This window comes from Carcharodon carcharias (genome assembly GCF_017639515.1).
Source record: "Carcharodon carcharias isolate sCarCar2 chromosome 36 unlocalized genomic scaffold, sCarCar2.pri SUPER_36_unloc_2, whole genome shotgun sequence".
Taxonomy (NCBI): domain Eukaryota; kingdom Metazoa; phylum Chordata; class Chondrichthyes; order Lamniformes; family Lamnidae; genus Carcharodon; species Carcharodon carcharias.
In genome coordinates, this window is record NW_024470737.1 from 1,142,884 (window position 1) to 1,169,934 (window position 27,051).

At 49.2% G+C, this 27,051-nt stretch overlaps 2 protein-coding genes across 2 annotated transcripts in view; one reads left to right on the top strand and one right to left on the bottom strand.

Annotated features, from left to right (window-relative positions):
* The window catches only part of ubqln4 (ubiquilin 4), a 45,823-nt gene extending 24,774 nt beyond the window's left edge, over nt 1–21,049 (bottom strand). The window contains exon 1 of the mRNA XM_041181763.1: nt 20,891–21,049. Within this exon, the coding sequence (XP_041037697.1) occupies nt 20,891–20,992 (102 nt within the window). The 5' untranslated portion in view covers nt 20,993–21,049. The remainder of the gene's footprint in view (nt 1–20,890) is intronic.
* Nucleotides 21,050–22,324: 1,275 nt separating this feature from the next.
* Nucleotides 22,325–23,312, top strand: LOC121274426 (transmembrane protein 60-like). Its single transcript, XM_041181750.1, has one exon. It carries the CDS (start codon nt 22,424–22,426, stop codon nt 22,820–22,822), a length of 399 nt encoding a protein of 132 aa, XP_041037684.1. The 5' UTR covers nt 22,325–22,423; the 3' UTR covers nt 22,823–23,312.
* Nucleotides 23,313–27,051: the final 3,739 nt, after the last annotated feature.

Genomic DNA, 27,051 nt, shown 5'->3' on the forward strand with positions numbered 1-27,051 from the left:
AGCACCCACGAGGTAAATAGTTACATAAGACCCACTGCTGAGTGCGCCGTGTGGATTTACCCAAGGGCATGTGAAGAATCTTGAAAGCGCTCAGAAATGGGCACCAATCCTAGGTAACGCGTACCAAAGCTGCTTTGTCACAATCAAACAGCTCGGGATGTGCTCCCTTGCTGAAAGGCAGAGAGAGCTTTGTTTGAGTTTGACTAGAAAACTCTTGAAGCCTGTATCCCATTGCCACTATCGTGTCACAGCCACACCAAAGCAAATGTGTGATGGAACGAAGGAGAAAAGACACCATTCCAGAAATCGGATATAGATTTCGATTCGAGACAGCTCGATCCCCTGTTTTATAAAACTCAGAAATAGGATGGAAATGCTTGAGAATTTGATGAACACAAGCTGACAATATACAGCCTAAGGACTTCAATACAAACTGCAGAGTGCAGGCTACCAATCGCTTCTATTCTGTAAATTAAGGAGACCTGCAGTTTGCAGTGTACTGTAATGATTTGGATGTTGAAAAGTTCATAATTGTACAAACCTTTTCCTATTTTATACTTGATTTTTATTTTAATGATTATGAAATCCGATTTTGATTTGTACAGGTCAAGCATCCTTTATGCTCGCTTCCAGAAAGTGCACCAGCCCAGAATCCGAAGGATTTTTGCATGGGGAGTCAGTGACCCGAGCCTCACTGACCGGCCTGACCTTCCTGTGGGGAGTCAGTGACCCGAGCCGACAGGAATCTCACCGACCGGCCTGACCTTCCTGTGGGGAGTCAGTGACCCGAGCCTCACCGACCGGCCTGACCTTCCTGTGGGGAGTCAGTGACCCGAGCCTCACCGACCGGCCTGACCTTCCCGTGGGGAGTCAGTGACCCAAGCCGACAGGAACCTCACCGACCGGCCTGACCTTCCTGTGCAGAGTCAGTGACCCGAGCCTCACCGACCGGCCTGACCTTCCTGTGGGGAGTCAGTGACCCGAGCCTCACCGACCGGCCTGACCTTCCTGTGGGGAGTCAGTGACCCGAGCCGACAGGAACCTCACCGACCGGCCTGACCTTCCTGTGGGGAGTCAGTAACCCAAGCCTCACTGACCGGCCTGACCTTCCTGTGGGAAGTCAGTGACCCGAGCCTCACCGACCGGCCTGACCGTCCTGTGGGGAGTCAGTGACCCAAGCCTCACTGACCGGCCTGACCTTCCTGTGGGAATTCAGTGACCCGAGCCTCACCGACCGGCCTGACATTCCTGTGCAGAGTCAGTGACCCGAGCCTCACCGACTGGCCTGACCTTCCTGTGGGGAGTCAGTGACCCGAGCCTCACCGACTGGCCTGACCTTCCTGTGGGGAGTCAGTGACCCGAGCCTCACCGACCGGCCTGACCTTCCTGTGGGGAGTCAGTGACCCGAGCCTCACTGACCAGCCTGACCTTCCTGTGGGGAGTCAGTGACCCGAGCCGACAGGAACCTCACCGACTGGCGTGACCTTCCTGTGGGGAGTCAATGACCCAAGGCAAGAAAACGCTGCCCCTCGGGCTAATAACGATATCTGATCCAAATGGAATCAGCAAGTCTTTGGAAGTACAGGGTCAGGAAGTGCTGAATTGGTTCTCCTAGAGGCTACTTTCCCTTGCTTCACATACCAGAGACAGAAAACCTTCTCTACAACTCAATACTAACTAGGTTTCCACAAGTCACTACTCATTCTTCCTGGCTATAGCCAACCCAGTCGGCAAATCACATCCGAAAACCAAAGCACAATCAGCCCCAGGAGTTTCAGAAAAAGGATATGTGAGCTGAATCATCGTCACAGTTCAGCACCTGCTGCCATGAGGATTATTCAATAAACCAAACCAATTCTCTCTCTAAATGACCAGCATCTGTGTTTCAGGGACAGCTGAGGGATAAACATTGACCAGGATACTGCGGAGAACTTTCCTGATGGATAAACATTGACCAGGATACCTCGGAGAGCTGTCCTGAGGGATAAATATCGTCCAGGATACCACGGAGAGCTGTCCTGAGGGATAAATATCGTCCAGGATACCGCGGAGAGCTGTCCTCATGGATAAATGTCATCCAGGATACCGCGGAGAGCTGTCCTGAGGGATAAATATCATCCAGGATACCACGGAGAGCTGTCCTGAGGGATAAATATCGTCCAGGATACCGCGGAGAGCTGTCCTGAGGGATAAATATTGACCAGGATACCACGGAGAGCTGTCCTGAGGGATAAATATTGACCAGGATACCGCGGAGAGCTGTCCTGAGGGATAAATATCGTCCAGGATACCGCGGTGAGCTGTCCTGAGGGATAAACATTGACCAGGATACTGCGGAGAGCTGTCCTGAGGGATAAACATTGACCAGGATACCGCGGAGAGCTGTCCTGCCGAGAGTGCCATGTAAGCTTTCACACCTAGTTCAGCAAGCAGACCGGGCATCAGATTAACATCTCATTCGAAAGTCGGCACCTCTGACAATGTGATACTCCGAGTGCTGCACTGGGGGTGTTGGCCTGGAGCACTCCAACAATTGTAACAAGTTGAGTTAATGACTGGCAGGAGCTCAGATGCCTGTGTGAGGCATGAACTGAACATTCAAAATCTCCAAACTGTAAGGTTAATTGTTTAAGGAAAGCACAGCTTTTTGAATTGAGAACCGCGAGTCAAAACAGGATCCGAGGAGCAATTAAATAGGGATGACAACAATAGTTAGCAGCCTTAAAACACTAAAATCCAGTCAAGCAGAAGACAGCAAAAGTTACAGCATAGTCGGAAGTGATTTAGGTGTACGCACGGTTACACAAAGGCACGCTAGGAACAGGGGGCCATTCAGCCCCTCCAGCCTGATTCCTCATTCAATCAGATCACAGCCGGTCTCTGCCTCAACTCCATCCACCTGTCTTGGCTCCATAACGCTTAACCCCCTCACCCAACAGAAATATGAGTTTGGAAATTTTCAACTGCCCCGGCCTTGGCAGCTGTCTGAGCGACAGTGTTTCAGATTTCCACTCCCTGTTGTGTGAAAAGTGCTTCCTGACATTGCCTCTGAACAGCCTGGCTCCAACTTATAATACAAGCTGTAATAAACGCCTACATTTCTTTAAGCCTGCGGGTCTCAACACCCAGCACAGACCACGTGTGGAGGTGCTCAGACTGTTCCAACGGGAGATGGACCAGTGAGATTCCTAGATGGAGGGGTCAATTAACAAAAGTTGTCCTAGCAGAGAAATGGTTCCCACTCACTAAGGAGTCCCACCCGCAGTGTGCCCTTGTCAGTCCCACCCGCCAGTGTGCCCTTGTCAGTCCCACCTGCCAGTGTGCCCTCGTCAGTCCCACCTGCCAGTGTGCCCTCGTCAGTCCCACCCGCCAGTGTGCCCTCGTCAGTCGAGGACACTGCAACATCGCCCCCTACTTGCTCTCCAGGAGGACTGGCTTCAGAGTATGACCACAGTCCAAAACAGGTCCATGCCCTTGCCAGGAGGGAACTGGGCCTGTGTGCAAGAGGGGTGCAGGGAAGTAGAAACCGAAATTCCACAACACTAGACCCCTCTCAGGTGAGAAGGCAAACCCACCACCTTGCTGCCTAACATGAATTTGAAACTCTCTCACCACAGAGACAGTTCCCAAAATCACCAGTCAGCTCCAGCTTTCAAAGATAAATATGGCCCAGGCAAGGACTTGTTTGTTGTGCAGTGACCTCCACTCTCTGCCAGCAGGTGCAGGGAGGCGGGGGGGGGGGGGTGCTCAGGCAGGAGCTGGAGTCGAGGGACCGTTCGCCAGAGCGTGGAAAACCAAAATCCAGGTGCAACAGAGAGTCCCTGGGACTGAATCCCAAGAGCACAGCTGGAACTACGGGCTGCATAGCTAAATAATCCGGAGCTTGCACATGGTTAGGTCTCTGTTATGTGGACCAACACCCACATCCTTCTGACTTAAGAAGCAAAGGAGTCAAAGTTGAGACCTCATATTGGTCCATCCCGTGCAGCACCAGCGGCTGTGCTCAGACAGCGCTGTTGGTCCATCCCGTGCAGCACCAGCGGCTGTGCTCAGACAGTGCTGTTGGTATATCCCGTGCAGCACCAGCGGCTGTGCTCAGACAGCGCTGTTGGTCCATCCCGTGCAGCACCAGCGGCTGTGCTCAGACAGCGCTGTTGGTCCATCCCGTGCAGCACCAGCGGCTGTGCTCAGACAGCGCTGTTGGTCCATCCCGTGCAGCACCAGCGGCTGTGCTCAGACAGCGCTGTTGGTCCATCCCGTGCAGCACCAGCGGCTGTGCTCAGACAGCGCTGTTGGTCCATCCCGTGCAGCACCAGCGGCTGTGCTCAGACAGCGCTGTTGGTCCATCCCGTGCAGCACCAGCGGCTGTGCTCAGACAGCGCTGTTGGTCCATCCCGTGCAGCACCAGCGGCTGTGCTCAGACAGCGCTGTTGGTCCATCCCGTGCAGCACCCGCAGCTTTGCTTGGAGAGCACTGTTGGTCAATTACTCACAACTTCCACCTTTTTTTCCTGACTGATCAGCGAACACATCAGCACCAAACTGCTGACACCATGGATTCACTGGAGAGTGCAAGCCAGCAGAGTGAGTGAGTGAGAAAACACCAATCGGCCACAAAAGAACAAAACATAAACTCTGTGAGCCTCACTGATACTGCCAGTCTTGTCACATCCATTCATGCAGCATTTCTGCAGCGCTCAGGCTGAATGTGGAGCGGAATGTTGTGGCTGTGATCATGCTATACAGCTCAAACTCAAGCACGGTTAGCACACAGCATTACAACTGTTAAGGTGGCAATGCTACCTTGTAAGTTCCTCGTTGTGGGCTCGTGACTTTAGGAAGGAATTGATGACTGAGACAAGGCTCAGATTCGTTAAAATAACAGGGTATCAACTGGGGGCACTCTGGGACACCTCACCAGGCAGAGCCCCAGTGATAGATGTTCAAAGTTACAGTGGATTTAGATAATTAAAATCAGGACACATTGAGTAGGTATCAATTTAAAATCAGCACCAAGGAAGAGAAAAGCCTAGTTTTCTCGTCAGGAAGGGGCAGCATCAGGGAAACAGAGTTCACAATCGCTTTTGAAAGGGAAGCAAATAAAAACTGAAGTGGAATTTGTTTAAGGAAAGGCAGGATGGAGAGGGGACATGGGAGTGTGGGGATGGCTCTCGTGAGAGGACACAGGAGTGATGGGTCGAATGGGACTGGGGTGGAGGGGCAAGCTCAGAGAGAGTGCGTACACATAGTGACTGACTGGCATGCTCCGAATTGCATCAATATTTGAAGCTATTCACTGATGCTGCTGACTCTTATCCCAACATGCACAATCTGCTGATTTATGCAACATTGCCAAACACACAGAAGGAAAGCACAGAGCTTTGTGGAAGCACTCAGTTTGTGCAATAGGAAGCCAGTATGTGGATAGCTGCATTATTTCTATACACCCTAGCTTGAGATTTGAGGTAAAGGATTTAATATTAGACAGCACAGCCTGTGCCAGCTTTTTGAAAGAACCATTATTCCCACACTCCCCCCCACCGTTCTTTCCCCTTTAGCCCTGCACGTTTTTTCTCTTGACGCCCTTCCTAAAGTATGGGGCCCGGAATCGGGCTCAATACTCCAGCTGGGGGCTAACCAGGGGTTGATAGAGAGATAATACATTACTCCTTTTGTGCTCCATGCCACTGCCAACGATCCAAGTTTTCCTTAACTTGCGCTGCACCCGTCAAAGATTCGTGCACGCGGAGCTCCCTCTGTTCCTGGAGGTACACGCCACACATGACTGCAATGTTTATACGGGTAAATGCAGCAGGCAGCTGACCAGACACCACTGTGTCTCAAAACTAAAACTGGGTCCTCAGGGCAGTGTCACAGGTGGAGAATCAGCATGGCACATCTTTACAGAACTGGAAGGTGCAGAGCAATGGGAGCAGTGTGTGTGTGTGTGTGTGTGTTTGAGGGGGGGGGGAACTGAGCAGTGTGCAGGAGGGTGGGGGTAACCGAACGGGAGCGGCACACATGGGGAAGGTGGGGGGGAACCAAGTGGGAGTGGCGCACAGGGGAGAACGAGCAGGAGTAGTGCAGGGGGAAGAGCGCCACACAAATATATGTTAAACTATGTTGATTTGTGGGGGTTCTTCCTAGTATATTTGACGCATTTGATAAAACCTGGCTCAGGTACAGACACACCACCCACCCTGTCCAGAAACATCCACTTCCTACAGGGCCAACTTTATCCATACTAAAATGCTATGTCAACAGTTTTCCCCCATTTCGTTTTATGTAAACTGTCACAGTGGAGTTGCAGACACTGAGCAGTAGGAGGCTCTGTGAACAAATTTCCAAAACCTCCCAAATCAGTCATCTTGGATCTAAAAACAACCTCTATTTACCATTTGACCACCATGGGGAGTTTACAGATAGTACAAAGGACAAACACACAGTATCGAGGATGGTGCTTTTCATTCACCCTTGGGTGAGTGCTGCTTCCATCACACAAACCCACACTCACCAAAATCTCAACCTTGTGCCAACTCTTTCAATATACTCTCGCCAAAGCTGAAAGGACAGAATCTGGGATTGTTCCTATAACACAACTGCACAAAATAAACCCTTTCCACCCAGCCAACGATACTGAATCCACAGCGACATCTGAGCTCAATGTTAGAGTGTGGAAAGAGCACAGAAAACAAGTCCGAGCTGGTGTTAGTGCCAATGTCAAAGACCCAGCCTGTTCAATCTTTCGTCTCAGTGTCCACTCAGATTAACATCCAATCACAGAAAATCCTGTGCCACAATGCAACCTTTGTAGCTGCAAAGATGATGGGTGTTTATCTTTCACTATCTATGACTGCAACTTTAATCTGATCAGGAGAATCATCCACCCTCCCATGTAGCTGTACTCCAGCCTGCAGCTCCCACTATACCTATTGACTCATGATTTATCTGAACCTATCTGGCCTGGAACATTTATATACACGTATAAAAGCCATCCAGCCCTCACACCACTTGCAACTTGCCCATGCACGATCTCAACCAATGAAAAGACTAATTGACTACAAGGGTCATCGATAAACAACCCAAATTGTTCTCAAACAAAATTCACATTCACTTTCCAGCTGAAATCACTAGGTTTAGACTGGGTGGGAGGTCCAACTGATCTTAACGACACAAAGTGCCAGGGAGGGATGAGGCTCAGAGCAGCATCTTGAATCCTGCCCCAGCAATTAACTCAATGAAGTTAGTTACAGGCTGGAATCTAATCGAGGGGTTCGGGGGGTTTATATACAGAATAACAGATACCCAGGAGTGAGTTACACACTGGAATTTAATCGAGGAGTTCGGGGGGTTTATATATAGAATAACAGATACCTGGGAGTGAGTTACAGACTGGAATCTAATCGAGGGATTTGGGGTGGTTGAAATATAGAACAACATTTACCCAGGAGTGAGTTACAGACTGGAATCTAATCGAAGGGTTCAGGTGGGTTTATATATAGAATAAAATACCCAACAGTGAGTTACACACTGGAATCTAATCGAGGAGTTCGGGGGGTTTATATATAGAAGAGACCCGGGAGTGAGTTACGAACTGGAAACTAATGGAGGGGTTCGGGTGGTTTATATATAGAATAACAGATACGCGGGAGTGGGTTACAGACTGGAATCTAATTAAGGGGTTTGGGGGGTTTATATATAGAATAACAGATACCCAAGAGTGAGTTACACACTGGAATCTAATCGAGGGGTTCGGGAGGTTTATATATAGAATAACAGATACCCGGGAGTGAGTTACAGACTGGAATCTAATTGAGGGATTCAGCAAGGTTTATATATAGAATAACAGATACCCAGGAGTGAGTTACAGACTGGAATCTAATCGAGGGGTTCGAGGTGGTTTATATATAGAATAACAGATACCCGGGAGTGAGTTACAGACTGGAATCTAATCGAGGGGTTTGGAGGGTTTATATATAGAATAACAGATACCCAAGAGTGAGTCACACACTGGAATCTAATCGAGGGGTTCGGGAGGTTTATATATAGAATAACAGATACCCGGGAGTGAGTTACAGACTGGAATCTAATTGAGGGATTCAGCATGGTTTATATATAGAATAACAGATACCCGGGAGTGAGTTACAGACTGGAATCTAATTGAGGGGTTCGGGTGGTTTATATATAGAATAACAGACACCCAGGAGTGAGTTACACACTGGAATCTAATCGAGGGAATCGGGGGGTTTATATATAGAATAACAGATACCTGGGAGTGAGTTACAGACTGGAATCAATTTGAGGGGTTCAGGGTGTTTATATATAGAATAACAGACACCCAGGATTGAGTTACAGACTAAAATCTAATCGAGGGTTTCGGGGTGGTTTATATATAGAATAACAGATACCCGGGAGTGAGTTACAGACTGGAATCTAATTAAGGGGTTCGGGTGGTTTATATATAGAATAACAGACACCCAGGAGTGAGTTACACACTGGAATCTAATCGAGGGGTCCGGGGGGTTTATATATAGAATAACAGATACCTGGGAGTGAGTTACAGACTGGAATCAATTTGAGGGGTTCAGGGTGTTTATATATAGAACAGACACCCAGGATTGAGTTACAGACTAAAATCTAATCGAGGGTTTTGGGGTGGTTTATATATAGAATAACAGATACCTGGGAGTGAGTTACAGACTGTAATCTAACAAGGGGTTCGGGTGGTTTAGAGATAGAATAACAGACACCCAGGAGTGAGTTACAGACTGGAATCAATTTGAGGGGTTTGGGATGAATCGTCTCAAACTGGAGAATCATCAGTTTGTAACCAGTGTAAAATCAGAGCCACTGCTCTGGTATCTAACCTATAACTCCAAGGTGTTTGGGCCTGAGCTCCCAGACACTTGTCTTGTGTCCCTGACCTGTTGGTTTACACTGAGGAGTGTTCGGGTTATTGTATCAGCAGTGGATGAATCCTGAAGCAGAACACCACAGCTACGTGAGGGATCTGGGAATGAACGATTGGAACAGGACTGAGCATTTACGGTACGCATCCACACAGTTCATTAAAGAAAGATTTTCATTTCCATTGCACCTTTCATAACCACTGGACATCTCAGCGCTTCACAGCCAATTGCTACAAGTGATTACACTTCAGAAACGTAGCAGCCAATCTGCGCACAGCAAGATCTCACATACAGCAATGTGATAATGACCCAGATCACCTGTTTATGATGTTGGTTGAGGGATAAAACATTGATCAGGACATTGGGGAGAGCTCCCCCCTTCAGGGGATCTTATAATTCCACCCGAGAAGGCAGATGGGGCCTCAGTTTAACATCTCATCTGAAGACGGCAGCTCCAACTCCCTCAGTGCTGGCGCTGGGGTTTCTGTACTCCAGCCCTGTAGTGGGGCTTGAACCTGGCAGCTCGGGATTGCCAGGTGAGAGTGTGTTACCCACTGATGTTATAACCATCACTGCCCAGCCTCTGTGCCACAACACCTTGCTCCTTTTTAAAAAAAAAACGGAGTTATAATTTCTCGGGACAAAGGGACCATTTTGGTAGCAGTAGATGCTTCCAGACTAGGTGGGAACTCCCAGTGAGTCTGGAACAGCTTTCAGTCAGCCAAAACAGAGTCATTCTGAGGGCTTTGCACACAGGCACTAGCAGCGGCACTCACACGCATCCCTTACAACACACCACTGTACTTACAGACTCACGGCAGCGAGTACACACCATCATCCCTTGTATCTCGACCACTGCAATCGGATCAGACAGCCCTGAGATTTCAGTGAGTACAGTCGAGGGCATGTGAGATATTTCTACTATGGAAAAACACCCAGCACTGTCTTAAAAAACGGTAGGCTCTACCCAAAGATTCGAGCTGAACAGCAGGGTGCAGTACTGGTGGTGGAGTCAGCCAGAGTGGAAGCCGTGCGAGGCAGAGGAGTGAAGTTGTTTCTCCTTACCCGCGTGCAGCAGCGAGATGTGAACCAGGGCGATGCGCTAAAATGAGCGCCAGCAAGAAGCATCTTCCCCACACAAAGGGGTTGCGGGAAACCGGATCCGGATCATTCGCAATTCCGAGGCCAAGGGTAACAGGATGCATTGGGTAAGGGTAATAGGGGGAAGGAGCAAAGGCTGGGGGATCTGACAGAATGATGGAACAGGCACAAAGGTGGCAGGACAGAAAGGGTGGGGGTGTGAGTGGCGGTCCGAGCCGGGAAATGGGTGCAAAATGAAGCGTCGCTGAGGACCGAAAGCAGATGAATGAGCATATTGATGGACGAGGCTCCAGGCAATGAATAATTAGCATCCAATGGATTGGGAGCTTATAACTCAGAGCCCCAGACACTGATATTCAAAATCTATTGAAATGTCCAAAGGAAACCCATGTCACTAGAGTCAGTTCATAGCTCAAAGAGTTGGGGGTGAAGCTGAAATGAAGAAATAGGAGTAAGAAAGTAAGGCCCATTGAGCCTGCTCCACCTTTCTACATGATCACGACTGATCTGCGAGCCCAATGCAACCTGTCTGCTCTAGCCCCACAGCCCTTGTTGCAGAGAATGCTGGCTGACAGCACACACCACTCCTTATCAAAGTGAACAGCTCTATCCTGCAGAAAGGGTGCCCTTCATTCATCTATCCCCAAAAGGGGCTCGATCGCCTCCCTTTTGTTCGGAATCAACACCATTAAACCCAAGCGAAAAGTCACAATCCATTGAGAGGCCCAATTCCTTCGTCCTGCAGGTTCACGTCACCAATTGTTGACACCTGCCAGTGAAGGCTCCGGTCAACCAGCCTAACGTAACATTCTTCATAGAAACTGCTGTACAGGTTGAAGCCATGCGGCTCATTGTCTTGTGCTAGCTCTACAGTATCACAGTATCATACAAATCATAGGAACATAGGACTTAAGAGTAGGAGAGTAGGCCATTCGGCCCCTCGAGCCTGCTCTTTTCTATTAAATCATGGCTGATCTGATTGTGGCCTTAACTCCACTTTCCTGTCTGCCCCCCATCTTGATCAAAAATCATGCAAAAAAAACGGCCTTGAATATATTCAGTGACCCGGCCTCCACTGTTCTCTGGGGGAGAGAATTCCACAGACTGACGACCCTCTGAGAGGGGAAATTCCTCACCTCTGTCTCTGGGAGACCCCTTATTTTTTAAACCGTGTCCCCTAGTTCTAGTCTCTCCCACAAGGGGAAACATCCTCCTGGTATCCATTCAGTCAAGCCTCCCTCAGGAACTTATATGTTTCAATAAGATCACCTCTCATTGTTCTAAACTCCAATGTGTACAGGCCCAACCTTTCCTCATAGGATAACCCCTTCATCCCAGGAATGAGTCCAGTGAACCTTCTCTGAACTGCTTCTAACACAATTATATCTTTTTTTAAACAAGGAGGCCAAAACTGTACACAGTAGGTTAGGTGTGGTCTAACGGAGACCCTGTACAACTGCAGTAAAACTTCCACATTTTTATACTCCATTCCCCCTGCAATAAAACCTAATATTCCATTCACCTCCCTAATCACTTGCTGCATCTGTATACTAACTTTTCCTGATTCATGTACCAGGATACCCAGATCCCTCTGTACCTCAGAGTTCTGCAATCTCTCTCCATTTAAATAACCTGCTGCTTTTCTTATTCTTCCTGCCAAAGTGGACAAGCTCACATCTTCCCCACGTTATACTCCATCTGCTTTAATCCAATTTTGCATTCCTTTTTTACTTTCACTGTCTTATAGTCTCCACCAGACACACTGCTTGGAAGAACACAAGAAATAGGAGGGGGTCATTTAGCCCCTCGAGCATGCTCTGCACCATTCAATACAAGCACGGCTCATCTTCTACCTTCTCTGCTCTATCCCCAGATTTCCTTAGGTCGATTACTGAATTCTATCTCTCTGAATCTGCTCAACCACTAAGCTTCCACAAGCCTCTGGGGTAAAGAATCCTGAAGATTCACAACCCCCTGTGAATAAATTTCTCATCCCGGTCCTAAATAGCTGACCCCTTATCCCGAGACCCCTAGTTCTAGATTTCCCCACGGGAGAGCAGCCTCTCAGTGACAACCACGTCAAGCCTCCCCAATGCTACATGTTTCAAAGAGATCACCTCTCATTCCCTAGGCCCAGTCTCCTCAATCTCTCCTCATAGGACAATCCCCTCATCTAAACAATTAACTTAATAAACCTTCGCTGCACCTCCTCGAAGGCTGATATATCCTTCCTTAGGTGAGAAGACCAAAACTGTATATAATACTCCAGGTGTGGCCCAACCAAGGCTATATAGGTTGCATAGATTATTGAGGATATACAGCAGAGACAGGCCATTCAGCCTCTCTGCTCCGTGCTGGTGTTTCTGTCCCACATGAGCCTCCTCCCACCCTCTCTTCATCTCACCCCATCAACATGTCCTTCTATTCCTCTCTCCCTCATGTGTTTATCCAGCTTCCCCCCTCCAATCCATCTCTGCGATTCACCTCAACCACTCCCTGTGGGAGCGAGTCCCACATTCTCCCCACTCTCTGGGTAAAGAAGTTTTTCCTGAATTCCCCAATTGGATTTCTTGGTGACTATCTTATATTAATGGCCTCCCCACAAGAGGAAACATTTTCTCTGTGTCCACTCAATCAAAACCTTTCATCATTTTAAAGGACCTCGATTAGATCACCCACTCAGCCTTCCTTCTTCAATAGAGAAGAGCTCCAGCCTATCAATCCTTTCCTTATACATAAACCTGCAATTACAAAAGTTTTTCCTGACCCTTATAATTCAACTCCCCTGTGAACCACACGTTAACTGTCTATAACCAGTGTACAAGGACAGCCAAATCCCTGAATATCAGCATTTCCCAGTCTCTCAAATCCCTCTGTGCACCAACATTTGATAATCTCACCATTCCAAAAACATGTTTCTATTCTTCCAACCAGAGCAAATAACCTCGTATCTCTTATTATACCCCAGATCTGATATCTTATACCCCACAATATAAATCCAACATTATAATGAAAAGATTTATTACTTACTATGCTCCAAATGTTATACCCATCAGATTTAACCTCCCAAATATGCAATAGGCCACATATCATCCACATCTCCCAAAAACATCATTCTCCATATATATTACTACATCCCATCTTAAATAAAATTATCATGCTTATAAATATAACTGTATCCCATACATTATACAATATATAATATATTATGTATATATACCTACAACACACACACATGCTCAATACACACTATGTACATGAGAATGGTTCCAGGGATTCAAGGAGCTTCAGTTATGTGCATAGACTGGAGAAGTTGGGACTGTTTTCCTTGAAGAGAAGGTTGAGAGGAGATTTGAATCACATTGGGTTTTGAACAAAGTTGAGAGGGAGAAAGTATTCCCATTGTTGGAAGGATCGAGAACCAGGAAGTACAGATTTAAGGTGACTGGTAAAAGCAGCAATGGGGATATGAGGAGAAACTTTTTTTTAAATCAGCAAGTAGCATCAGAGAATGGTTCCAACACAGTAGGAGGCCATTCAGCCCATCGAGTCCTCGTCCGCCTGCACAATATGCCATTTTCCCCCTAGTCCGCTGACTGCCTGTACAATCTGTCATTTTCCCCTGGCCTGCTGACTGTTTGTACAGCCCGTTTCCCCCAGTGCACTGTCTGCTTGTAGAATCTGCCGTTTCCCCCAGTCGGCTGTCTGCCTCTACAACCTGCCATTTTCACCTAGCCTGCTGTCTGCCTGTACAATCTGTCGTTTTCCCCTAGCCCGCAGTCTGCCTGTCCAATCTGCCATTTTTCCCTGGCCTGCTGACTGCCTGTATAGCCCATTTCCCCCAGTGCACTGCCTGCCTGTACAACCTGCCATTTTCACCTAGCCCGGTGTCTGCCTGTACAATCCATTTTTTCACTAGCCTGCCGTCTGCCTGTATAATCTGTCCCCCCCCTCAGCCCGCCGTCTGCCTGTACAATCCGTTTTCTCACTAGCCCGCTGTCTGCCTGTACAACCTGTTTTCTCACTAGCCCGCTGTCTGCCTGTACAACCTGTTTTCTCACTAGCCCGCTGTCTGCCTGTACAATCTGCTTTCTCACTAGCCCGCTGTCTGCCTGTACCATCCGCCATTTCGCCCTCGCCCGCTGTCTGCCCATATAATCTGCCATTTTCTCACTAGCCCGCTGTCTGCCTGTACAATCCATCATTTCCCCATAGCTCACTGTCTGCCCATACAATCTGCCGTTTCCCCCCAGCCCACTGTGTGCCTGTGCAATCCATTTTTCCCAGTACAATCTGCCATTATTCCCCCCTTGGGTGCCTATCCAATTCTCTTTTGAAGGACACAACTGAATCCGCCTCCACTAACCTTTCACACTGCTTTCCAGGTCCTAACGACTAGCCACACAAATAGGGTTTTCCTTATACTGCCTTAGGCTCTTTCACCAATTATAACCAATCTGTGTCCCGTTCTAGATCCTTCTGTCAGTGGTGACAGTTTCTCCCTATTGACTCTGACCAGCCCCCTCGCGATTTTGAGCATCTGTACCAAATTTCCTCTCAGCCTTTTCTTCAAGGAAAACAATCCCAACTTCCCCAATCTATGTAACTGAAATTCCTCATTCACGGAACCATTCTCGAGGATCTTTCTGCACTCTCTCCTGTGGTTAGGGTTTGGAACACGCTGCCTGAGAGCGTGGTGGAGGCAGGTTCAATCGAGGCCTTCTGGGGGGGGAATTGGAACATTATCTGAAGAGAGATGTTTTTGCAGGGGTTCATGGAAAAGACTAGCCGAATTGCTCTTATAGACAGCCGGCACAAACATAATGGGGCCAAACGGCCTCCTCCTGCATTGTAACCATACATATGTGTATATATAACATATTCCATACATTATGGTCCACATATTCTATATGATGCATCACATACCACAGTCGATGTATTATACCCATACGGAATCAGAGAATTTACAGCACAGAAAGAGGACACTTGGCCCATCATGTCTGTGCTGGTTGAAAAATTAGCTGCCCAGTCTAGTCTCACCCTCCAGCATTTGCACTGTAGCCTTGCAGGTTACAGCACTTGAGGTGCATATCCAGGCACCTTTTAAATGAGCTGAGGGTTTCTGCCTCTACTACCTTTTCAGACTGAGAGTTCCAGGCTCCCACAACCCTCTGGGTGAAAATATTTCTCATCCCCACTCTAATCTTTCTCGCAATCGCTTTACATTTATGCCCCCTCGTCACTGACCTCTCTGCCAAAGTGAACAGGCTATTCCCATCCACTCTATCCAGGCCCCTCACAATTTTGTACATCTCAATGAAATCTCGCCTCAGCCTCCTCTGTTCCCAGGAGAACATCCCCAGCCTCTCCAATCTTTCCTCATAGCTGCAATTTTCCATATTTGACATGTACCAAAGGTCACATTCCAATATATTAAAAGCCATAATTCTGGCATAACACACAGATAAAATAGCCCATCTATTACACTCCATAGATTCCATATGATGCAACTGTATATATGTTATATACATGTGTAGCAGTGGAGGTGGTGCCATAGTGGTACTGTCACTGGACTGGTACTCCAGATACTCAGGGTGATGCTCTGGGCTCGAATCCCACCACAGCAGATGAAGAAATTGGAATTCAATAACAAAAATTTGGAAGTCTGATGATGACCACCGTTGATTGCTGTAGCAACCCAACTGGTTCACTAATCCCCTTTAGGGAGGGAAATCTGCCGTTCTTACCCGGTCTGGCCTACACGTGACTCCAGACCCACAGCCATGTGGTCGACTCTTCTGAAATTGCCTAGCAAGCCACTTAGCTCTCAAGGGCAATTAGGAATTGGCAGGAAATGATGGCCTATTTAGCGATGCCCGCATCCCATAAACAAAAAAATAAATTTGCTGATGATACAAAGATAGGTCGGAGAGTAAGTTATGCGGAGGACATAAAGAGTCTACAAAGAAATATAGGTAGGTTAAGCAAATGGGCAAACATTTGGCAGATGGAGTATAGCGTGGGGAAGATGTGAGCTTGTTCACTTTGACAGGAAGAACAGAAAAGCAGCAGATTATTTAAATGGAGAGAGATTGCAGAACTCTTGAGGTACAGAGGGATCTGGGTGTCCTGGTGCATGAATCAGGAAAAGTTAGTATACAGATGCAGCAAGTGATTAGGGAGGTGAATGGAATATTAGCGTTTATTGCAGGGAGAATAGAATGTAAAAGTAGGGAAGTTTTACTGCAGCTGTTCAGGGTGCTGGTGAGGTTACATCTAGAGTATTGTGTACAGCTTTGGTCTTCTTATTTGAATAAAGACGTAACTGCAGTAGAATCAGTTCAAAGAAGGTCCACTCGACTCATTCCTGGGATGAAGGGGTTTCTTTTATGAGGAAAGCTTGAGCAGGTTGGGCCTGTGCCCATTGGAGTTTAGAAGAATGAGGGGGATCTTATTGAAACATAAGATTCTGAGGGGACTGAGGGAGGATGCTGGGGGAGTCTAGGGCAAGGGGGGCACAGTTTAATAATAAGGGGTCTCCTATTTAAGATGGAAAGGAAGAGAAATTTCTACTCTCAAGGGGTCATTAGTCTGTGGAATTCTCTCCCCCAGAGAGCAGTGGGGGCTGGCTCACCGAATATATTTAAGGCTGAGTCAGACAGATTTCTGATCAACGAGGGAGTCAAGGGTTATGAGGGGGACAGGCAGGAAAGTGGAGTTAAGGCCACAATCAGATCAGCCATGATTTAATAGAATGGAGGAAGCTCGAGGGGCCGAATGGCCTACTGCTATATCTAACCTATTACACTCTTAGAGGCTCTACATGGCCCACACTCTACAGGACAAACAAGGCACGGGAATACACGATGAATGGTAAGACCCTGGGAAGTACCGAAGATCAGAGGGGCCTTGGTGTGCATGTAGAGGGACAGGTAGACAAGGTGGTTAGGAAGGCATATGGGATACTTGCCTTTATTAGCCGAGGCACAGAATATAAGAGCAGGGAGGTTATGCTGGAACTGTATAAAACGTTGGTTAGGCCACAGCTAGAGTATTGCGTGCAGTTCTGGAATCCGCATTATAGGAAGGATGTGATTACATTAGAGAGAGTGCAGAGAAGATTTACCAGGATGTTGCCTGGACTGGAGAGTTTTAGTTATGAGGAGAGATTGGATAGACTGGAGTTATTTTTCCTGGAGCAGAGGAGATTGAGGGGGTGACATGATTGAAGTGTATAAAATTATGAGGGTCATAGATAGGGTAGACAGGAAGGAACTTTTCCCCTTGATGGAAGGTCAATAACCAGGGGTATAGATTTAAGGTAAGGGGCAGGAGGTTTAGAGGGGCTGTGAGGAAGAATTTTTTCACCCAGAGGGTGGTGGGAATCTGGAACTCACTGCCTGAAAGGGTAGTAGAGGCAGAAAACCTCATAACATTTAAGAAGTATTTGGATCTGCACTTGCGATGCCATCGCATATAAGGCTATGAGCCTAGTGGTGGAAAATGGGATTAGAAAAGTGAGGTACTTGTTTGACTGGCACAGATTAGATGGGCTGAAGGGCCTTTTCCTGTGTTGTATGAGGCGCTGCAGGGCGCCCACACTCAATGCGGTGCCTACACTCGATAGGCTCTATACGGTGTCCATGCTCTATAGACTCTATATGGTTATAAATACAAAAAACAAAAAAACTGCGGATGCTGGAAATCCAAAACAAAAAATAAAAAATACCTGGAAAAACTCAGCAGGTCTGGCAGCATCAGCGGAGAAGAGTACAGTTGACGTTTCAAGTCCTCATGATCCTTCAACTGTTGAAGGGTCATGAGGACTCGAAACGTCAACTGTACTCTTCTCCGCTGATGCTGCCAGACCTGCTGATACTCTATGTGGTGTCTACCCTATAGACTCTATACGGTGTCTATCCTATACACACTATACGGTGCCTTCTCTATAGACTCTATACGGTGCCTTCTCTATAGACTCTATATGGTGCCTACATCTAGACTATACTGTGCCTATACAATATATGGTGTCTAAGCTCTACAGACTCCATATGGTGTCTACGCTCTATAGACTCCACATGGTGTCTACGCTCTATAGACTCCACATGGTAGCTGCGCTCTATAGACTCCACATGGTAGCTGCGCTCTATAGACTCCACATGGTAGCTGCGCTCTATAGACTCCACATGGTAGCTGCGCTCTATAGACTCCACATGGTAGCTGCGATCTATAGACTCCACATGGTAGCTGCGCTCTATAGACTCCACATGGTAGCTGCGCTCTATAGACTCCACATGGTAGCTGCGCTCTATAGACTCCACATGGTAGCTGCGCTCTATAGACTCCACATGGTAGCTGCGCTCTATAGACTCCACATGGTAGCTGCGCTCTATAGACTCCACATGGTAGCTGCGCTCTATAGACTCCACATGGTAGCTGCGCTCTATAGACTCCACATGGTAGCTGCGCTCTATAGACTCCACATGGTAGCTGCGCTCTATAGACTCCACATGGTAGCTGCGCTCTATAGACTCCACATGGTAGCTGCGCTCTATAGACTCTACACAGTGCCCACGCTTTATACAATGTCTACGCTCTATATACACTAAACGGTGCCTACGCTCTATAGACTCTATATGGTGTTCACACTCTATACGGTGCCTACACTCTATAGACTCTATATGGTGTCTACCCTATACACACTATACGGTGCCTTCTCTATAAACTCTATACGGTGCCTTCTCTATAGACTCTATACGGTGCCTTCTCTATAGACTCTATACGGTGCCTTCTCTATATGGTGCCTTCTCTATAGACGCTATATGGTGCCTACATCTAGACTATACTGTGCCTATACAATATATGGTGTCTAAGCTCTACAGACTCCATATGGTGTCTACGCTCTATAGACTCCATATGTAGCTGCGCTCTATAGACTCTACACAGTGCCCACGCTTTATACAATGTCTACGCTCTATAGACTCTATATGGTGTTTACACTCTATAAGGTGCCTACACTCTATAGACTCTATATGGTGCATATGCTCTATAGACTCTATATGGTGCCTATGCTCCGTATGGTGTCTATGCTCTATAGGATCTATATGGTGCCCACATTCTAGACTCTATATGGCGCCTGCCTCTACAGACTATGTACGGTGTATATGCTCTACTGACACTATACGGTGCCCATGCTCTATATGGTGCCTACACTCTATAGACACTATATGGTGCCTACACGACACTATATGGTGCCTACAAGACACTATATGGTGCCTACAAGACACTATATGGTGCCTACAAGACACTATATGGTGCCTACAAGACACTATATGGTGCCTACACTCTATAGACACTATATGGTGCCTACACGGCACTATATGGTGCCTACACGGCACTATTTGGTGCCTACACGGCACTATATGGTGCCTACACGGCACTATATGGTGCCTACACGGCACTATATGGTGCCTACACTCTATAGACACTATATGGTGCCTACACTCTATAGACACTATATGGTGCCTACACTCTATAGACACTATATGGTGCCTACACTCTATAGACACTATATGGTGCCTACACGGTGCCCACATTCTATATGGTGTCTATGCTCTATAGACTCTATACAGTGCTCACACTCTATAGACTCTATATAGTGCCTACACATTATATGGTGCTTACACTCTATAGACTCTATACAGACCCTACGTTCTATATGGTGTCTATGCTCTAGGGGCACTATAGGGTGCCCGCGCTCTAGGGGCACTACAGGGTGCCCGCGCTCTAGGGGCACTACACGGTGCCCGCGCTCTAGGGGCACTACACGGTGCCCGCGCTCTAGGGGCACTACACGGTGCCCGCGCTCTAGGGGCTCCATAGGGTGCCCGCGCTCTATAGACTCCATAGGGTGCCCGCGCTCTATAGACTCCATAGGGTGCCCACTATCTATAGACTCCATACGCTGCCCACTATCTATAGACTCTATACGCTGCCCACTATCTATAGACTCCATACGCTGCCCACTATCTATAGACTCCATACGCTGCCCACTATCTATAGACTCCATACGCTGCCCACTATCTATAGACTCCATACGCTGCCCACTATCTAGACTCCATACGCTGCCCACTATCTATAGACTCTATACGCTGCCCACTATCTATAGACTCTATACGCTGCCCACTATCTATAGACTCTATACGCTGCCCACTATCTATAGACTCTATTCGCTGCCCACTATCTATAGACTCCATACGCTGCCCACTATCTATAGACTCTATTCGCTGCCCACTATCTATAGACTCTATACGCTGCCCACTATCTATAGACTCCATACGCTGCCCACTATCTATAGACTCTATACGCTGCCCACTATCTATAGACTCTATACGCTGCCCACTATCTATAGACTCTATACGCTGCCCACTATCTATAGACTCCATACGGTGCCCACACTCTATAGACTCCATACGCTGCCCACACTCTATAGACTCCATACGCTGCCCACACTCTATAGACTCCATACGCTGCCCACACTCTATAGACTCCATACGCTGCCCACACTCTATCCGGTGCCCATTCCCTCAGGCTGTACCATGGACACTCCGACTATTCTACCTGCAGCTTAACCTCTCCCCTCACACCCGCCCCCCCTCACACACACCCACACCCACACACAGACACAGACACAGCGGGTCCGGGAATAGCTGCTGCCCAGCCCGGGTAGCCCGGGCAGAGGGAGGCGGCTCCCACGCCCAGGCCGGAGCCCCGGAACCCCGGAGGCCCAGAGCCCCGCTCTCCCCGTCACTGGGCCCCGGGGCCTCTCCCTCTCCCCGGGCCTGGGCCTCAGCCTCGGGGCCTCGGCCCCCGCGCCCTCACCTCCCGCACGGACGCCTCCTCCTCCACGGCGAACTCCTCGCGGTCTTTGGGGGTTTTCACCGTCACTTTAATCCGCCGCTTTCCAGAACCTTCCGCCGCCATCGCTCCGCGCCCGCCTGACCGACTGCGCGCGCACCCGCCGGGGAGGAGAGGGGAGGGGACGGGAGGGACGGAGGGGGGGTGGCGGGGGGGGGGTGCGGGTGGTGTCGCGGGGAGCTGGGAGCGGTCAGTGCGCCTGCGCAGGGGTGGAGGCGAGGAGGGGCGTGGCGAAAGGTGCGCCTGCGCGAGGGAGGAGGCGCGGCCAATGCGCCGGGGAAAGGGGAGGAGGGGCGAACATTGCGCCGGCGCAAGGGAGGGAGTCGTCAGCGCGCCTGCGCGAGGGAGGGAGCGGGTTCCGTGCGCCTGCGCAGACCGGCCCGGCCCGTAAACAAATCCAATTCAAAGCCCCGCAACCACGTCCTTCCATCGCGACGAACTCAACAGCACCCGACCAATGCAACAAAAAGAATAAAACGCCAGCGCATCGTCAAAAATATTAAAATTGGGCCGGTCAGCGTACCTTCATACCGCTTTCAGGTCAGCGGTTACCCGGGCAGGGAGTTCCGCTTCCGGGTCATCTGGCCCCGCCCCCCCCGCTGGTTGCTATGGGCCGGTTTAAGGCCTAGTCTCTCCCCCGTCCTGACCTTAATCCCAAAGTAAAGTTGAGGACAGGCCCTGTAGTGAGTTGTTTTTCTAATTTTCTTTTTGTTTATTTTTTTATTAACCACCAGCCTGACGGAAAAAAAACGCATTTTCACTTCCCACTGGATACCAGGATCCTCTAGAACCCAGGATCCACTGGGTACCAGGATCCCCTAGAACCCAGGATCCACTGGATACCAGGATCCTCTAGAACCCAGGATCCACTGGATACCAGGATCCTCTAGAACCCAGGATCCACTGGATACCAGGATCCCCTAGAACCCAGGATCCCCTAGAACCCAGGATCCACTGGGTACCAGGATCCCCTAGAACCCAGGATCCACTGGGTACCAGGATCCCCTAGAACCCAGGATCCACTGAGTGCCAGGATCCCCTAGAACCCAGGATCCACTGGGTACCAGGATCCCCTAGAACCCAGGATCCACTGGGTACCAGGATCCCCTAGAACCCAGGATCCCCTAGATATCAGGATCCCAGGAGGTGCAGCCCTGCAAAGGGAAACAGACCCTCCTCCCCTCTGCTTGAATAGGACGACATCTCCCCTCCAATCCGTGCCCCCCCTTCCCAAACCCGATGTCAGAGAGCCTCCCACAGAATGTCCTGGCTGCTGCCTTAAATTGATTTCTGCCACCTTCATATCTGGCAAAGTTCTGCCAACGTCCTCTCTCCACCACCCCCCCCCCCCCCCCCCCCCCCACCCTCCTCGGCCCGCCCGCAGTCCTCTGGTGGCTGGTGGGCAACAGTGGGACCGCGGAAGGGAGAGGCCGCCTCGCTGTCCGAAGCGGATCCCGGGGTCGCCGGTCCCGGTCCCCCCCCCCGCCCCCCCCCCCAATGAAAATGTCGCTGGCGCAGCGGGTCCTGCTGACATGGCTGTTCACCCTGCTCTTCCTCATCGTCCTGGTGCTGAAGCTGGACGAGACGCTGGGCTGGAACTGGTTCCTGGTCTTCATCCCACTCTGGGTCTTCGACACCGTGCTGCTGGTCATGCTGGTGGTCAAGCTGGTCGGGCGCTGCAAGGCGGGCTACGACCGACACAGCAGCAACGTCCGGCGGAAAGTCTGGTACCTGTGCGCCATGCTGCTCAAGCTGGGCTTCTTCCTGGCGCTCTGCGCCCGTCTGGAGCGTTACGCGGTGATGAAACTCTCCTGGGTCCTCATCCCACTCTGGCTTCTGCTCCTCGGAGTGCTGGGCAACATGGGGTACAGCATCTTCTCTGTCAGAGCGGAGTGAGGGTCGTCTCCGGGCTGCACTGTGGAACCTCCAGGCTGCAGCTGATGTTTGCACTGTGGAACCATCGACTTGGGGAGTGAGTGTCAAGAGCAGAGTGTGTGTCGTCTCCAAGCTGCACTATGGAACCATCGACGTGGACTTCAACAGATGCTCCAAAGACTGAATGACCTGGGTGATATCCTCCGTGTCTGTGGGTCGTGCTTCCAATCAATCTCTCCCAGCCTGAGAGGGACCGTGGGGGGGGGAATTTTAGAAGATGGGATCGACCAGACTGGCAGCTCCTTGCTAATGTGCTCGCCCGCATAGAGACAGAACCGAGCGTGGGTTTGATGCCACTGAGCCTGGCCCAGCTTTCCAGTTCACTCCAATCCAGCTTGATTCTTGAGTCATTTGGGGCAGGGGCAAGCTGCCCAGGTCTCTGTCTCTCTCTCTCAGGTTGGCTGGTTCCCTCTGTAATTATGTAATACATTAAAAAAAACTCTTCTGTCTGCACACTACTCCTGTCAGCTTCCCCATTAGAAACCTGGGAATTTTATAATGACAATCAGGAGTGGGCAATAAGTGCTGGCCTAGCCAGCGACGCCCACATCCCATAAATTAATATATTTTTTAAAAAAGAGTCCAGAATTGTGGCTTCAAAATGACTGCCAGAGTTGTGATAGGTCCCAGGGTTGACGACGCACTCAGAGGTAGGGAGCTTCTTTCTCTCTGGTTCTTGTGGGGTCAGGTCCCAGGTTTAACTGAAGATCCTACAGCTAAAATATTTGAAACTTGTGTTAAGCGTGCCAAACGGATGACTCGTGCCGTGTGGTGGAACAGACGAACATTGCTGACGATACAAAGGTAGGTAGGAAAGCAAGTTGTGAGGAGGATACAAAGATTCTTGAAAAAGGAATAAAGAGAGGTTAAGCGAGTGGGCAAAAATTTGGCAGATGGGAGTATAACATGGGGAAGATGTGAGCTTGTCCTCTTTGGCAGGAAGAATAGAAAAGCAGCAGATTATTTAAATGGAGAGAGATTGCAGGACTCTGAGGTGCAGAGGGATCTGGGTGTCCTGGTACGAGTCACAAAATGCTAGCGTGCAGGTGAAGGGAAGGTAAATGGAAGGTTTATTGCGAGGGGGAAGGAGTGTAACAGTCAGGAATTCTCGCTACAGCTGTACAGGGTATTGGTGAGACTGCACCTGGACTACTGTGTACAGTTTTGGTCTCCTTACTTAAGGAGGGATATACTTGCATTGGAGGCAGTTCAGTGAAGGTTGACTGGGCTGATTCTGGGGTTGTCTTATAAGGAAATGTTGGACAGGTTTAGAAGAATGAGAGGTGATCTTATTGGAAAAAGACAAACGTGACTGGAGAGAAAAAAGCACCACTGCCTTCTCCCTTGAGAAAAGTTACCCCATGTAAAACACCAGTTACCCCAGCAGCATTGAAAAACGACTCTCCATCTGCTGCGATCCAGTCACCTTTATTGTTCAGTGCTAGGATGTCAAGGCCTCGGAGAGGTTGCGGAGGGAGATTTACCCCAAATGAGACCAGGGATGAGGGACTTCAGTTCGTGTGGAGAAGCTGGGATTGTTCTCCTTAGAGCAGAGAAGGTTAAGGGGAGATTGGATCGAGCCGTTCAAAATCAGGAAGGGGGGTTCAGACAGAGTAAATAAGGAGACACTGTTTCCACTGGGCAGGAGGGTCGGTAACCAGAGGGGACACAGATTGAAGAGAATCGGGAAGGGAACCAGAGGGGGAGATGAGGAGAATTTGTTTTTATTTACACAGCGAGTTGTTGTGATCTGGAAGGCGCTGCCTGAAAGGGCGGTGGAAGCAGATTCAATAGGAACTTTCAAAAGTGGGGGGAATCGGATAAATACTTGAAGGGGAAACATTTGCAAGGATATGGGGCGGGGGGGGGAAGAGGACGGGGGTGGGGAGTGGGTGCTAATTGGATAGATCTTTCAAAGAGCCGGAACAGGTATGATGGGCCGAATGGCCTCCTGTGCTGCGATACACTTGTCTTTAAATGGGCAGGCAAATATTAACTGTACAGGTGACACAAAACATGGTCTCCGCAGTGTTTCCAGGCCATTTGCCTGCAATTGGGCCTCGGTGGCCAGAGTTCAAAGATCAACAGAGGGGCCCTCGGGTCAGAAGATGGAGCCAGGCTTCCCTCATCCACTAACATAAAGCATCTCCCAAACAGTCACCTGAGCAAGGCTTGGCTCCATCCTCCAGAGTGGGATGTGGAATTACACAAGGACCAGGAATATGGGCAGTGCAGAGGAGGGGAGCTTCCAATAGTACTGCCCCCCACCCCCCATGCTCCCAGGAGCGGTGCCCCAAGCCAGGGGAGGGAAGGTTAGACCTCAGTGAGCACCACCCCCTCAAATGAAGGGCAACACCAGAGGCGAGGGGGTTAGTTGGGTTCATAAGGATAGAATGAAAGAACATGCATTTCACTAGCGCCTTTCACATCCTCAGGCTGCCCCCAAAGCGCTTTGCAGCCAATGGAAGGACCTTATTGAACTGCAATCCCTGCTGTTAACGTGGGAAACGTGGTGGCCGTTTGGTGCACAGCAAGATCCCACAAGCAGCAATGTGATAATGACCCAAGATAACATGTGCGTTGAATAAATATTGGGCCCCAGGGCACCGGAGAACATACCCCGCGTCTGCTGGTGGAATTTAAGTTTGATGAATAAATCTGGGAATATAAAGCGAGTCTCAGTGACGGTGACCATCATGACCATCACCGATTGTCATAAAAACCCCATCTGGGTCACTAATGCCCCTTTAGGGAGGGAAATCTGCCCCCCTTACCCGGTCTGGCCTACACGTGACTCCAGACCCCACAGCCACGGGGTTGACTCTTAAACTGCCCGCCCGAAATGGCCGAGCGGGAGGGACCCTCAGTTCCAGGGTGCAATTAGGGGTGGGCAACAAATGCTGGTCTTGCCAGAGACCCCCACATCCCATGAAGGATTAAGGAAAAGAAAAATCTGCGTGTGGTTGAAATTAATTTCTGTCTCCGTCTCTCGCTAGCCCAGACGCATGCCCGATGTTTTTCAACACACAAGTTAGAGCAAAGGGCGCAAGAGATTTCATTTTCTAGCACCTCAGAATGTTTTTTCTATTTATTCACGGGATGTGGGCGTCACTGGCCAGGCCCAGCATTTATTGCCCATCCCTAATTACCCCTTGAGAGGGTGGTGGTGAGCCGCCTTCTCAAGCCACTGCAGTCCCTGTGGTGTGGCTTAAACTTTTCTACTTAAATCCAGTTACGCTATTGCTGAAAACTAAAGACATTTTGCCAGAGTTTCTCATCTTGCGCTCATCGGGACAAACACAAGAATGCCAAATTTCAAACTCTCACCACAATTTGTACTGCAGCCCAGGAAGACATTCTGCCTGCTGCACAATTGGGCAACATCGCGTGTGAATTTCGGGGCCGCTGCCAGGTATGTCAGGGAGTCTCCCACTGAAGATGGAGATGGGGAGGGATTTCTTCTCTCAGAGGGTCGTCAGTCTGTGGAATTCTACCACCCCCCCCCCCCCCCCCCCCCTCCCCCCACAGAGAGCAGTAGGGGCAGGGTCAGTGAATATATTCAAGGCTGAGGTGGACAGATTTTTGATTGACCAGGGGGGTCAAGGGTTATGGGGAGGGGGAAGCAAACAGGAAAGTGGAGTTAAGACCAGCCATAATCTTATTGGCTGGCAGAGCAGACTTGAGGGGCCAAATGGCCTACTCCTGCTCCAAATGCTTATGTTGGTGCTTTGGTCCGATTTTCTACTCACCAGCGAATGCCAACGCATGGACACACGGTTCCTGACTAGAAGCAACACTCGACTTTTTATTTAAACCCGGTTTAGCTCCTCCCGGGTTCATTAATAGTGGGGCTGGTAGCAGCTTCCCCCGCTTCAGCTCGTTTGAAGACACTGGGTTCATTATGTGAGGTATTCTCACTCAATTGAGCAAAAGGATCAAATCTACAGTTATTAATTTATTTTAATATTTTAATTGAAAAAAAACCTTTCACCGACGCCTCCCCCCAAACAAGCAGGAGAAGCAGAACTTGATGGATTTCCCAGCAAAGAGAAACCTCATGACCCGAGTGTACTCCAGGTTTTCTCAACTTTTATAGCAATTGCTTATTTATCGAGTCCAGCTCTCTTATTGGGTGAAGCAATATGCAGCAAGACCTGACCTGGACAACATTCAGGCTTGGGCTGACAAGT

Coding starts and splice junctions, on each gene's coding strand:
- LOC121274426 (XM_041181750.1), top strand. CDS start 22,424: ATGAAAATGTCGCTGGCGCAGCGGGTCCTGCTGACATGGCTGTTCACC.